The 13,691-nt window shown below is 42.6% G+C and overlaps 1 protein-coding gene across 6 annotated transcripts in view; it reads left to right on the forward strand.

Annotated features, from left to right (window-relative positions):
• Nucleotides 1–13,691, forward strand: part of NHSL1 (NHS like 1) — a 219,462-nt gene that overhangs the window by 199,073 nt on the left and 6,698 nt on the right. For 4 of the 6 annotated variants that reach the window (XM_057489155.1, XM_036903675.2, XM_057489157.1 and 1 more), the window contains exons 5-7: nucleotides 4,040–4,171; nucleotides 9,503–12,745; nucleotides 13,238–13,370. In XM_057489155.1, coding sequence (XP_057345138.1) covers nucleotides 4,040–4,171; nucleotides 9,503–12,745; nucleotides 13,238–13,370 — 3,508 coding nt within the window. The remainder of the gene's footprint in view (nucleotides 1–4,039; nucleotides 4,172–9,502; nucleotides 12,746–13,237; nucleotides 13,371–13,691) is intronic. The other 2 variants (XM_057489156.1, XM_036903676.2) reach the window with 1 other exon arrangement.

Raw genomic sequence — 13,691 nt, forward strand, 5'->3', positions numbered from 1 at the left:
GTCAAACAACTCAGTGGTCTAGCCGTTCATCTCAAGTGCGTGTCTTTTTAAATTGAATTGCTTTTAAAAAGTATTTTGTTTATATGGCAACATCTTCTAAATATGATCCCAGGTAAGAAAAAAAATTGTTTCCCTCCTAAAAGCCTATTTTATGTAATATTTTTAGAAGTGAGGATGTAAGATCTGTGAGATTTTTGAATGGTAGATTTTCTCATCTTCTTGTTTTCTCAAATAGAAAAGGGGAAAAATTACTTTAAGATATCAAGCAAATTAACAGTATTAACTATAAAAATATTTTTAAAGACTTAATAGGATGGTAAGATTATATTTTTGTCTCCATAATTTGAATTCTACGATCTTGAAATAAAAATATATTCCTTTGAATATAAAATTTTTAGAATATGTTACTTTAAGCTGGAGTATGAATATTAGTTGCCAAATGTGAAATTCAAGTTCTTATGGAATATTATGCTCAGGTTTGAATCATCTGTGATAATAAAGAGTCAGATAAGGTATGTAAAGCTCAAAGATGGTATTTCACAAACAGGAGAGTTGCTAAAAGATGCCAAAATTTTCCTGCTTTATCACTTTCATAGCCCACAAAGAGGATAGGTCAGTGTTTGGGGAATGTAAAAAGTATAAAATAAACATGTTAAGAGCTAATAACTTCAACCATTGGGCTGTGTGTTCAAGAGAAATAGATTGCTAATATTCATCTAATAGTCTAATGACTAGTACTAATGTTCATCATTGATAATCAGTCTGTACAAAACATGGCCTGTAGGGCCAGATCTTTATAAAATCATGTGACCAATAAGAATGAGTTTTCATAAAAAAATCAGGATGAAAACCCAGAGCACCTTTGCTGTACTTCTGAGGCTACTGCTGTTGACTGCTGTTAGATTTTTTGCCATGGCACAGGTGAGCTTATAAAGGACTAGTAGCATTTTGATAGTTACTAAAAAATATTTTTAAAACCTTACCAGACATTTAAAAATTACAGCTAGAACTCTATTTTGAATTCTGGAGAAATTTAGTAAATGTATCAGTTGTATCAGTTGTTTTTAAATCTGTACATTTTTCCACTTTTATTGTACTTAAGCCTTACAGGAATACTATTGCATTTTATTCCACTTCCTTTGCAAATAACATTGCTGATCTTTCTTAATGTGATTCTCATTCACTCAGATCATATTTTTTTAAAGATTATTTTTGTAAGTAGTTATGTTTCAGAACAAGTATATTGTTTATTGCTTGATGAAATACATGGGTGCATATTTCCTATAAGAAAATACATTACATTATTTGATTGATTATATGCAGCAGAAATGTAGTTACATTGGCTAGATTAAATGCCTCATAAATGGCATAGTAAGATGAGAAGATTGTGCTATGAAATATGACAATCCTTAATAGAATCAGGATAAAATGCACTGTCATGAGATTAGGAAATTTAAAATAGAGGAACTAGAGTTTCAGAAATAAAGAATTATTTGCAATGAAATACATTGTTACAATAGACAGTATCATTTCTTTGAACTTTATGTCTCTCCTGATCGATAAGTAGATATGAATTACACAGAGTTTAAAAGGAGGCTTCAAAATGCCACTCAGAAAAGGTAAATGACAGTACAGAAATGAGCAATGTAAGTTATGTCAAAATACAATTTACTTTTAATCCAATAACTAACATTTTCAGAAATGTAGAAATTAAATGTAATAACCTAATTACATATTTATCAATCCCTTTTCTGGATCTGTGTGTTCACATATACATATATGTATTTCATAAAGAGACTTTTTTTTCTAATATTCTGGTATAAGAAAGCATTAAATTTAAAATTTTCACTTTCAGTGGTCAAATTGACATAGGTTATGCAGCTTCTTGCTCTTTAAATGATATATTTCTAAAGCCCTCAAAGCTTGTTGAGATAAAAGTAACCTCCGGTAGGGAATTGTTATGTGTTCCTTTATTTGGGTGAACATTGACCCTTTAGTTTGATTTTCAGTAAGGCTCAGCAGGGGAAATGCTGATTTATTTCCAATCTAGAGTAAATCCCAGTAGGCATGGAGGTATAGAACATTAGTACAGTGAGCTGCCAGCTTGAAAATAGCTTGAATCTTTGTAGTCATAGTAGGGCCTCATCATGTTATAAGAGTTGAGAAGGAAAAAAAACGTTTTAAATAAAATATACATATGAGTATGTTCCATAATCTGTCATGTGGGATGACAGTTCTTTCACCTAGAAGAAATAGGGTGGGTAAGCATACCTAAACAGTTTTTACAAGCTGGCTTTGTGCTGATGTTGAGCTAGCTAAGTTTATTTCTTAGTATATCCAAGGCTAACTCATGCCTTTTTCAATGCAAGGGAGTGATTCAGTTGCTCTCAATTCAACAGATATTTACTGAATAAGTACTTTGTGTCAGACATTGAGCTGAGTGCCACAGGGTATGCTAAAGTACATGAATTATGGTCCCTACCCTCAAAAAAATATATAGCCCAGCAGGGGAGACACCTTTTAGATCATGATGCAGGATGGAGAATTTGGTGCCTTAGATGGTGTGTCTTAGATATCCATCCTCGTGCTTTGTTTCTTAATTTCCCTGGAGCTTGGGTGGTTCATCTTTTGTTTTTGCTTAGGAAGAGAAACTGAAGATTAAATGCAACTCTCTATTACTGTTTTGTCCAATCTTAATGTCTTGATGTAAGGAATATTTTTTCATGTGTTGCAGGGCATTCATGGACCTTTGAAGTCATGACTTGCCCCTTCCAAATGCCATATATGCTATTATACATAGTGACCCATTTATCACAGTGATGGTTCCAAGGTCTCTCAGTCATTTCTGTTTTTCTCCATTAGGAACAAATTTGCAAGCATTTTCAAATTTACAAGTGTTTATTTAACTTAGCGCCTTAGCAGGTAAAATGGGTTTAATCATTCAGATCTTTTATCCTGTTTTGATCAGATACCATTCTCTTCAAACTTTCTTCCAGTTTAAATAGAAGGTACATTATGCACAATATACCCACTTTGAATAAGTGTCTATTGCTAAAAAGAGTGAATGTTCTTATAACTTGTCTTACAACAGAAGAATGATGGAAGTATATAATTTGTGTGCATATATTTATTTTTAAGATCTCTTTTTCAGGAGGATAACCATTTAACAAGGTCAATGCCAACTTAATTAAGTTGGCAAGTAATTTAAAGCAAACCAATCAATAACTGATACTTGATTCTATCATAGTTTCCCATGGTGGGTTAATCACACAAGCTTGCACTCTAGAAAGAAAGAAGAAAGCTCTGTGGATGTGGCATTCCAGGTTGATGGCAGCATTACCTGGAATACCGGATTAAAGTCAAACTTTACAAAGTGATTATGAAATGGAGAGAAGCAGCTCAGCTTTAGTAACAGCAGTGCTACTGAGTCTCATTGTGATAAAAGTACTTTCTCATTATAAGGCTTATTGTTTTTCATTGTAGCTGTGTCTCACACCATAGCAGTTACCAGAGCCTATCCAAATTGTCCACCTCCTTGATTAAAAGAAAAAGCTCTTCATCTAAGAATTCTTTATTATTTGTTTCATCACATAGGAGAAGACATTATATTGGTGTCTGGAATTGATCAGAGGAATAAAATATATTCACTTCTGTCACTACATGCATGCTGATATAAAGAGTGATTTCTGTGACCAGAGGGCCTGTGTGAAAACACTTCAAGATAATCCCTTTTTTAAAGAACACAGAGTCACTCTTTTCAGTGTGTTATTCTCCAGTTTGCATTTGCCACTCTAGCCCATTTGGAAATGAGATGAAGTTGCTCCCTTTGGAAGGACACACACCTAGACATTGGAAAAGAGCCTTATGATGATAATGTGCTTCCCTTCCTTTTTTCCCTTCAGCATTCATCCATCATATGACTGGCTAACATCATTATTACTATCTTCTTATCATTTTACAACAAGCTTCTGGAAGAAATGCATGGTGTCAGCTTGCTTGAAAATAACATTGCTGTGCTTGTTCTGCTGCTCTGCATTAGGGGAGAATTTCGATCGCCAGGCCAGCCTTCGGCGGTCTCTTATTTACACAGACACTCTGGTAAGACGACCGAAGAAAGTCAAAAGGAGAAAGACTATTACAGGCGTCCTTGACAACATACAGAAGGAGCTAGGTATGGCTCATCAGAACTGTATTCTGTTGCCCGTCACTGCTGCTCAGCATTACTATGCTAACCTCATCTGTGCTGCTTACGACATCAATACATTCTGATAGCCGTCGGTGCCCCCAAAGGCCCAGCTTCGTTCCTGAATGAGGTGTTGGGTATAAACCTTAACAACCCATGCAGATGATTTATTGAATTTTGGTGAGAAGGTGAGAGTAAGAACTTATCGAAAACTAGTAACGGGGATGATGGACATTTACAGTATGTCATCATCTCCACGTACCTTGAGCATTGGGTATTTCCACAGCTAAATGCACTTTTCATTTAGATCTTACGTTTTGGTAAATCCAGAAACACACTCTAGGACTTCCGATTATGAATATGGACTCCATTAGTTATACTGCCAACCTTGGTGCCATTTTGTCGTCAAAGAAACAGTAGTGTTGTGGGCTGATTAGGAAATACCAGCACGATAGGACACAGTCGTTTATGTCGGACAGTGCCTGCATAGTACTTCCACGAAACTTTTTGATTCATAGTTTTCAACCTGTGATAAAACAGAAAACAAACAAAAAAATTTGGCAGTGGGTGCTAGTGAGGAGGGTTGTTTACTTCATTTTTCACTTAAAAGTTTTGTTTCTGCTTATCTTTATATATACTTTAGAGAATCCTTTCATTCTTTTCTTGCTCTGTTCACTTCTCCCTGGTTTTTAACAGCTCATAGGGAATGTCTGCCGGGGCAGCCCAGCACAGCATCCTGGGTGGGGCGCAGGGACTCTGGGACCGAACTGCTTGGATTTGAGGCCTGGTTTTGCCCCTTCCCTTCTGGGTGGCTCCAAGCTGGCTTCTGCCCCTCTTTGGGTCTACTTCCTCATTCACAGAAGGGGGTTGGTGATGTTACTAGAACCTACCTCATCTGGTTGTGCAGTTAATGAATTTATACAGGTGAAGCACTTGGTGCCTGGTACTACAATAAACAGTAATTGCTAAGTGTAATTATTGTGGAACACGTAGACTACCTGTTTTGAGATTTGCCTCTTTCTCTTCTGCCACCTATGGGCTTATTTCCTTAGAGTTACTTTCACCTGATGCTTTTACTTCTATTTGCTATTGAAGGTTGTACTCTAGAAACTCAGCACATTATTTCTTAATTTGCCAGCTTGTCTTTTGGTCTTTTGCTTATAGTCTTTTGCCTATTCAGCCTAATAATAGTGACATACCTCTTATAGCAATTTGAGGTGGCCCTTCAGCTTCCAGGTGCTACAGACCTTGTTCCTGTGTCTTTTAACCCAACACCCCTGCTTGAATGCCTTGTATTAGGGAAGGAAGGCTCACTCTACTTTACCTGGCATTTTCTTCTTTTCTGCATTCCACTTCTGCAATAGGTATGCTGTGCCTTCCAGACTGTAGCAGCAATGGGACAAGAATAGTAACCCTTTGCCTCTGCTCTAGGTAGCACAGGTGACCCAGATGACAAGCAGGTGCTCATCTTATCCCATGACACAGGGATTTATTACAAAGGCAGGATTGCATCCACAGGATTTATGAAGTTTGTCTGGTTCATGCCCCTGCATCTGCTTCTAGATCTGGGCCAGCCCTCCTGTGTCTCATTCTTCCAGGCTTTTTTTTTTCCCCTCCTTTAGGTGACTGTTAACTAATTGGAGAAACAACATGTATTCATATATTCAGTAGATGCCTAGTAGGTTAATTTCTTAATAGCACCCAGGTAACATTTATACTTTAACTGATCTTTTAGAAGATGTGATCTTTTAGAAGAAGATCTTTTAAAGGAGTGACTTTAAAGACAGGCGCTTTGTGAGATAACAAGGTTGATGTTTTAAGGTAGGCTTCATTTTAAGTGGCTTTCCAACCAAAATCAGTAGGTTTGAGATGGCTTTGTGCAAAGAGTCCAAAAATAGTTTGACCTAGATAAAGGTACATATACACATCAGTGTTCAATATGAGTTATCTATCTATATACTGTGTTCTAGAACCTCAGAAATATACACTTTTATAAAATACCTTTATTACTGAAACACCCAGTATGGAGCAAAGAATTCAGTTGCCTCTTTGATCTTACTGGATGATCACCAGCTAGTAAGTCCTATATTCTGTAATTTTAATATTTTTTTAAATCAGTGATTGAGTCCCTGGAGCCTACATTCGTGTCTCTTTCATACGTAATGTAGAAACACCACTAATGCTGGAGGACAGAAAATAGCTTTCCCCACATCATCTGTGTTGTAACTGTTGCCAGACGTCAGACAGGTGATGTCATTGCACAGCCGGTGATAGGACATGGATCACCATTAAAGGTCAAGTGAGATAGTTATATCTAAGTTAGAGCTAGTTTAAAAAGAAAATAAGACAACTAGACAATGACTCTAGTTTTATAGACTAGTTAGAAGGATTGGTGGATAGAGTAAGGGAAAATAACATTTGAATATAGTAATATATAGTAAAAAAAATGGATCATGTATTTTTTTCATTTATTTTATGACTTCTGGTTGACCTTGCCCTTTCTCCCAATATTTTGTACTGTCTGGTTTGAAAGCTTTGTATTACTTAACTAATGATTATCAAAACAAACACTTCATATTTTAATAATTACTCTTCTCTGAGTATGAAGCATAGGTCATATGAAGCATAGCGTCCACTAGACACTAACCGAGTTGTTGGGACTTAGGATTTCAAAAATAATCTAGCCACAAATCCTTCTAGAATTACAGTTATATTGTGCCTAATTATATGTAGTTTTTACTTCAAAATCCATAAATAGTGAAATCTAGAGACTAGCTAGTATATAATACTTTCAAATCCAGGTGTGATGTTCACTGTTGAATATGTATTTATGGCTTATCATTTGTTCCCTTCCGTTTAAATGAATCAGACAAAATTTCTGATTTTTTCTTTACTCTTACTATCTAATACATAGAAATGTATTTGAACAACCTGTTAAAAGGTTTCATCTTTTAGAATCAGATAAGATTATTTTGTTGGTATATCATTACATTTGGCTACTGAATAAATAGTTTGGATACTCCAGAACTTATGCCCGTGCATATTCTCCAAGCAGTAAAAGCCTCACTTAAAGGAATCCCATTCTGAATAAGTTTTGATAGTTTGTACTAAGAACATTACTAGAGACCTGACAAGATTTTTTGAAAGTTGATGTACTAAACCTTAAATAAACTAACTAGTTGATTTTTATCATTGATTGTATCTTTTAAGTTAGGCATCCCTTTGTAGTATTATATAAGTTAAAGAAAAAATATATCATTATTTCTTTATATTATGTTGTAAAATCAGATAAAAAGCCATCAAGATTTTTAGCAGCACCTGAGTGCTGTGTTTGTTTGTACTTCTCTTTTTGTATGTTTTTGCTATTTAACTCTAATCGATATAACATTCATCTGTGTCCTATAATACTGTGACACTTTTTGTACTATGAAAATGTTGGAGGATCTTTTTGGGAATAGAATATTGGTGGTCCCTATGATAAATGACATATGAGTTGTTTTATACTTAAATCTTTAGAAAACTTTTTTTTTTATGAGAAAGTTGTACTAGGTCGCAGATGGTGAAGAAATGGCTACATCCCCCTTGGAATGATTTCATGTTCAAAAATGTTACCTGAAAGAATTAGGACTTTGTTTATGGCTCTTAAAGACAGTTAAAAAGTCTACCACTGAAACCATGCCAATACTATGATTTTGAAAGAAAAAGATAATAAAATCCATTGTTGAATAGAATAAGGTATCTTAAATATTTGGAAGATACTGGTGCAAACTGATACAGCCACAGAAGTCAAACTCCCACCTTCTAAAATACCAAATGGCAAAAACTCATCTTTTGTTTTCTTCCCTCAAAATGGGCTTTTCTTCTGTGCCTTCCCTTTTGCCCATTTCCCTTCTTCCTGAGGGAGAACCTCGTGTGTATATGTGTGACTGTGTGAACATGTATGACTGGGTGTGTGTCTTCAGTGAGTGTACTTGGCAGAGGCTACAGAGGGGAAATAGATCCTCTTGGCTAAAGGTATAGGTGTAAAAACGATTCTCCATCGTCATGGTGAAGGAAGGGGCTTCACGCTTTATTCCTTGCATGATGACATCTGTGTGGTTGATACAGAACATTACTGCCATGTTAGTAATGACCTTTGCTATTTGGATGAGTAAAAGGCCATGTGTGTGTCCCACAGTCAGGGACATATGGCAGGTGGTGGCTGAACTCTGTGGGGTAGGGAACCAACCCCACCACCGCCGTCTCTGCCCAGGTTGGCAGCGATGCTGCAGGTGTTCAGCTCACCTTGCCCAGCAGCCCTGTGCTTGAGGTCTTTCCAAGTCCTTGTTGGAAGATAACAATGTAGAGAGAACTATGGTTCTGCCACTATTTTTCACAAATTAATGTGTTCTAATGACTACTGTGCATGGGTTGATTTTTTTCTCTTTGCACATTGGGAAAGTTCTTAGCCTGATGATTTTTTTTTTTTTAAAGCATCTGCTCCTTCCCAGGTAGCTTGAAATCTATCATCTACACTTAAGGCTTTTTTCTCATCCATCCTGCTTGGTTTGGCTTTCCTTGTGATTCTTTTTTTTTTTTAAACATAGTACTCTCTGTTTGGTTGGTTGTAAAGCTCCAAGATATGAATAACCCTAACTGGAGGAACTGTTCACTGGATCAGTTCCTGCTGCTCTTTTCCCACAAGAACGCAACAGATTGCTATTGAATTTTGAATGTCACTGACAGATGATAGCGGCTCAAGATGGATAATGAGATGTTTGAAACACAGATGGGCCTGTAAATCATCTTTTCTTAGGATTTCCTCCTGACATAAAAAATTAATGTAATTAACACCATTTTCTACCAATATCCCTCATAAATGGTATCTCCGTAGCCCTGTCATTGAACCAGTGCGTTCATCTGTCTTTGAGGAAGACGGTCACTGCTTGACAGATGATCTGTGCAGTCAGCCAGTGAGTGGAGGGCTACCTTGAAATCTTTACCAAAAGGAGCTTACTTCCACAGAGCGCTCGGCCTTGATCTCAGACGGAGTGCCTGAGAATACCATCTGTACCACTTCATCAATAAGAGGATTTGACATACAAATTAAGAGAAGTACATGAAATTCATAATAAGAGTTTTTATTTTGGGAGCTCTCAGTAACTAAACTCTCAGCTGCCAAAGGAGGAAAAAAAACTAGATCAAGTAGGAAGAAAAGTGCTGTCTTGTTTGTTTGTTTTTAAGTACAGTAGAGCCAGAAGGGGGTGAGGGTACAGGGTGATGAACTGAGATACTAAATTTTATTTTTAGGTAACCAGCCTCTTTCTGCCTTCTTTCCAGCATCCGGCATAGGCTGCGATGATGTGGGTGGTCACCCAGTGTACACCCCAGAGCACTACTCTACACTAGGAAGGCTTGACAGCTGTCAGTCACCTGGGCCATGCTCAGCAACCAGGGACTCCAGCTGTCAGACTGAGGAAGTGAAAGTCGTACCCCCTTCAATGAGAAGAATCAGAGCGCAAAAGGGACAAGGCATTGCTGCCCAGATGAGCCACTTCCCGGGCTCCTCCGGGAACATGTCTGTGCTGAGCGACTCTGCAGGCATTGTGTTCCCTTCTCGCCTCAACAACGATGCTGGCTTCCACAGTCTCCCACGCTCAGGAGCAAGGGCAAACATTCCCCTGGAGCCACGGCTCGGTGCCCTGGGCCCTACAGAAGACTTGGACGGCACTTTCCCCTACCAGAGGGATTACCTACAAGTAGATGAAAACTTCGTACATTTAGGAGGAGCCTCAGGCACTGGAGCACTTTTGAGGCCCAAGTCCCAGGAGCTGAGGCTTTTTGAGAGTGAGAATGTAACAAGCCCAGCGTGTGTGGTTTCTCCTCATGCGACGTTCTCCACCAGCATCATCCCAAATGCCACACTCTCTTCCTCTTCAGAGGTTATTATTATTCACACTGCCCAGAGTTCAGGGCAGCTGGACAGTAAACTTACCAGCTCATCTTCATACCCCAAGATAAAATCCAGAGACCACCTGCTCTCCAGGCATGCTGGTAAAGATGACCGTCTGGCTCCTTGTGGTTACTGGAATGAGGGTCACTCCACCATTCTTCCACAAGCCTTAGATTCCCATTCCTCCAATGCAAAGACGCTGTTGTCCCTCTGTGATTCAGCTGTACCTTTCAATACCCCAGCAATTCGGGAGAATGGATCCCAAGCCATAGCCTATAACTGTAGAAACAACCTGAGCTTCCCAGTGCACCCCCTGGATGCGGATGGCAAGAGTGAGTCCAGTTATTCAGGAGGCAGGGGGCATCATGGCAGCACAGAGCCCTGGGAGTACAGTGCCTCAGGGAACGGGCAGGTGTCCCCACCGAAGCCACTTTCGGCAACTCCTGGTCACTCCACACCTGTAGGTAACATGGGCAGTGGCAGTTTGGACCAAGCATTCAACAAAGATGACACCGGGTTTCTGTATGCAGAGGCCCAGGACGGCTCCTGCACACCTCTGCACACGGACGCTGCACGTGGGTCCGGGAATCTGTGCAATAGCAGCGATGGCTTTGGGAACCCCAGGCACAGCGTGGTCAGTGTTTTTGATGGAAGAGCTGAGAAGAACCAAGGGGACCAGCTAAACTATCATGACAGACCCCTTTCGAGAAACATCTCTTTGAAGAAAGCAAAGAAGCCTCCTCTGCCACCTTCTCGGACGGACTCCCTGCGCAGGATGCCCAAGAGGAGCATCCAGTCCAACGGGCAGGAGCTCAACGAAAGCCTGATTGCCTCGCTGCAGCACTCGCTGCGGCTGAACCTGCCGGGCAAGGGCGGCAGCTCGCCCTCCCAGAGCCCCTGCAGTGACTTTGAAGAGCCCTGGCTGCCTCGCTCGCGCAGCCAGAGCACAGCCAGTGCGGCGAGCAGCATGACTTCCGCCACCACCCCCAACGTCCACTCGCTGTGTGGGGTCACGCCCTCGCAGAGCGACACCAGCAGCATCAAGTCCGAGTACACGGACCCATGGGGCTACTACATTGACTACACCGGCGCACAGGAAGACCCGCGGAACCTGGGCGGGGGCCCTTCAGCCAGCAATGGGGCACCTGCTGGCAATGGGCCAAACGGCCCCGTGCGGGACGCGGCCAGGGCCGCGGTGCCCCCAGGGCCCAGTGGCGCAGTCAAACCAAAGATCCCATCACCAGAGAAGTCCCACAGAGTCACGTCTCCATCCAGTGGGTATTCCAGCCAGTCCAACACGCCCACGGCACTCACCCCTGTGCCTGTGTTTTTAAAGTCGGTGTCACCAGTAAATGGGAAGGGGAAGACCAAGCCCAAGGTGCCGGAACGGAAGTCCTCTCTCATATCCTCCGTGTCTGTCTCCTCGTCCTCCACGTCTCTCTCGTCCAGCACCTCCACTGAGGGAAGCGGAACAGTGAGGAAGCTGGATTCCGGGCTGGCCTCCCCCCTTGCCGCCCCTCCTCGCCCTTCTCTGCCATCTCTGCGTCCTGCTGACAAGCCTCCTCTTCTTCCTCCTCCCCCACCTGTAGCCGATTCCCCCGAAGCTTCCCCTCTGCCTCACTCTCCCACTTTCCCACCTCCGCCACCGGAAGTGCTTCCTCCCTTTGGCCCCGCCCCCACCACGTGCTATGCCCCTCCCCCCACAGCACTTAGCCCCCTTCTTCTGGCTTCATCGGCTCCCCTGCCCCCACCTTCCTTAGCATCCTCAGTTCCCCCACCTGCCCCACCTCTGGACCCCAAATTGGTGAAGGATGCCAGGCCCTCTTTCAAAAAATCTGGCCAGCCGGGATCCTCCCCAGAGGCCTGTAGGCAGCCTTCCAGCAAGGAGGGCGGTGGGCCCCCCGTGCTTCTGGTAACCGCGGAGGTGTTGCAGATGGTGCAGTTGAGGCCGGTGAGGAAGAACTCAGGAACCCAGGAAGCACTGTTACATGAACAAGTATCTCAGGAAAAACTAACTCCAGTCGTTCCCCAGTATCCTTTAAAGCCATCTGCTCTCCTGAAGTCCCGAAATAGCATAAATGAAATGGAGAGTGAAAGCCAGCCTGCCTCCCTGACAAGCTCGCTCCTGTCTCCTGCCAAGAGCGTGAGTCAGGGTCACCAGGACAGTGCAGCCGAGCGTGGCCTCCGGAGCTGCAGCCCAGGCCGCGCCGACCGGGCAGAGGCTGGGCCCGGGCACAGGAGCGCGCCTCGGCAGGAGCCCGACGGTCCTGCGCCCAGCAGGAAGCCGCCCCCCATCTCCAAGAAGCCCAAACTGTTCCTTGTGGTGCCACCTCCGCAGAGCAATTTCCCAGCGGAGCCCACGGGGCACGTGAGCGAAGCGGTGCCCAGCCCCACGAGGGGAGAGGCGCAAGAGAGTTGTGCAGCCGGGGCTGGCTCTCATGAGCCCGATGCGGGCAGCTCAGTTCCGGAGGGAGGAGCTGCAGGGTCCACGTCCCCCAGCCGCGTGGGAGCCAGTGTCCGTATGGTGCAGCCCCCTGCCTTGCCAGCCCCCAGGAAGGAGCCAGGCCCCGAGAACAGTGCGGACGGCGGGGACAACGTGGAGGGCGGCCCATCTCTACAGGACCCAGGGCGTGAGTATGGTTTTTCTCTCTTAACTCCCCTCCGACCATATGCAGCTGAGGCAAGCGGCTGGTGCATGTTCATGTTCAAACAGTATGTGGGCTTCCCGTGCTGCCTCACACTTGGGTTACCAACGTGGCATTTTATGAAATTAAAAAATATCTACATCTAAGAGTAGAGCTTACAGAAGGTCAGAAAACAGAGGAGGGGGGGATCTGCAACAGGCTGGGTATGAGTAGCAATGACTAATCGCCCAGCAGGAGAGCTGGAAAGAAATGTTACAACAAAATTTAAGAGAGCTCCAGGAGTTCTCTACTTTAACAGAAAAGAAGGAGCTCTTACCATTTCCTCCTGTCTTTGTAAAATATCAAACTGCAGACCTCACCCGCCTCCCTCTGGTCTCGCCCTGTGGGGAAGGGCAAGGGAGGTATTCAGGAGCTTCGCTGCCGACTGAAATCCAAGTCACTTGCGAGTCTCGGGCTTGTCTGCTTGTTCCTCTGTAGCTGGAGTGCCGGAGACAGACAGAGCCGGGTCTTCCGCAGAGGCTTGTGACTTCCTTAAGGAGGAAGAGAGCGATGAGGTGATGACCCCCAGTAGGCCCCGGACCACAGAAGACCTTTTTGCAGCTATTCACAGGTATCCCAGACTCCTTATTTTAATCGACTTGATGATTCCCTCCTTTGCAAATGGTTCCTCAATTTATTTTTCTTCCTTGAGGTTTCTTCTGTCACCCAGTTAGGATTCATTAGCTTGATTATATTTCTATATTTTATTTCCTTTGATTCCTAATTTGCATTTTACTTCGTTGCACTGATCGTTATGATGATGTGGGGGACAGGTTCAGTGCAATGCCTTCTGCTCAGCGCTGCTCTTGCTGGCAAGACGTGCAGTCTGTCAATCAGTTGACAGAATATTTACAAGAACTGGATTAGAGCAGCGGATGGTCTAGTCCACAGT

Source organism: Manis pentadactyla, chromosome 12 (genome assembly GCF_030020395.1).
Source record: "Manis pentadactyla isolate mManPen7 chromosome 12, mManPen7.hap1, whole genome shotgun sequence".
Classification (NCBI taxonomy): Eukaryota; Metazoa; Chordata; class Mammalia; order Pholidota; family Manidae; genus Manis; species Manis pentadactyla.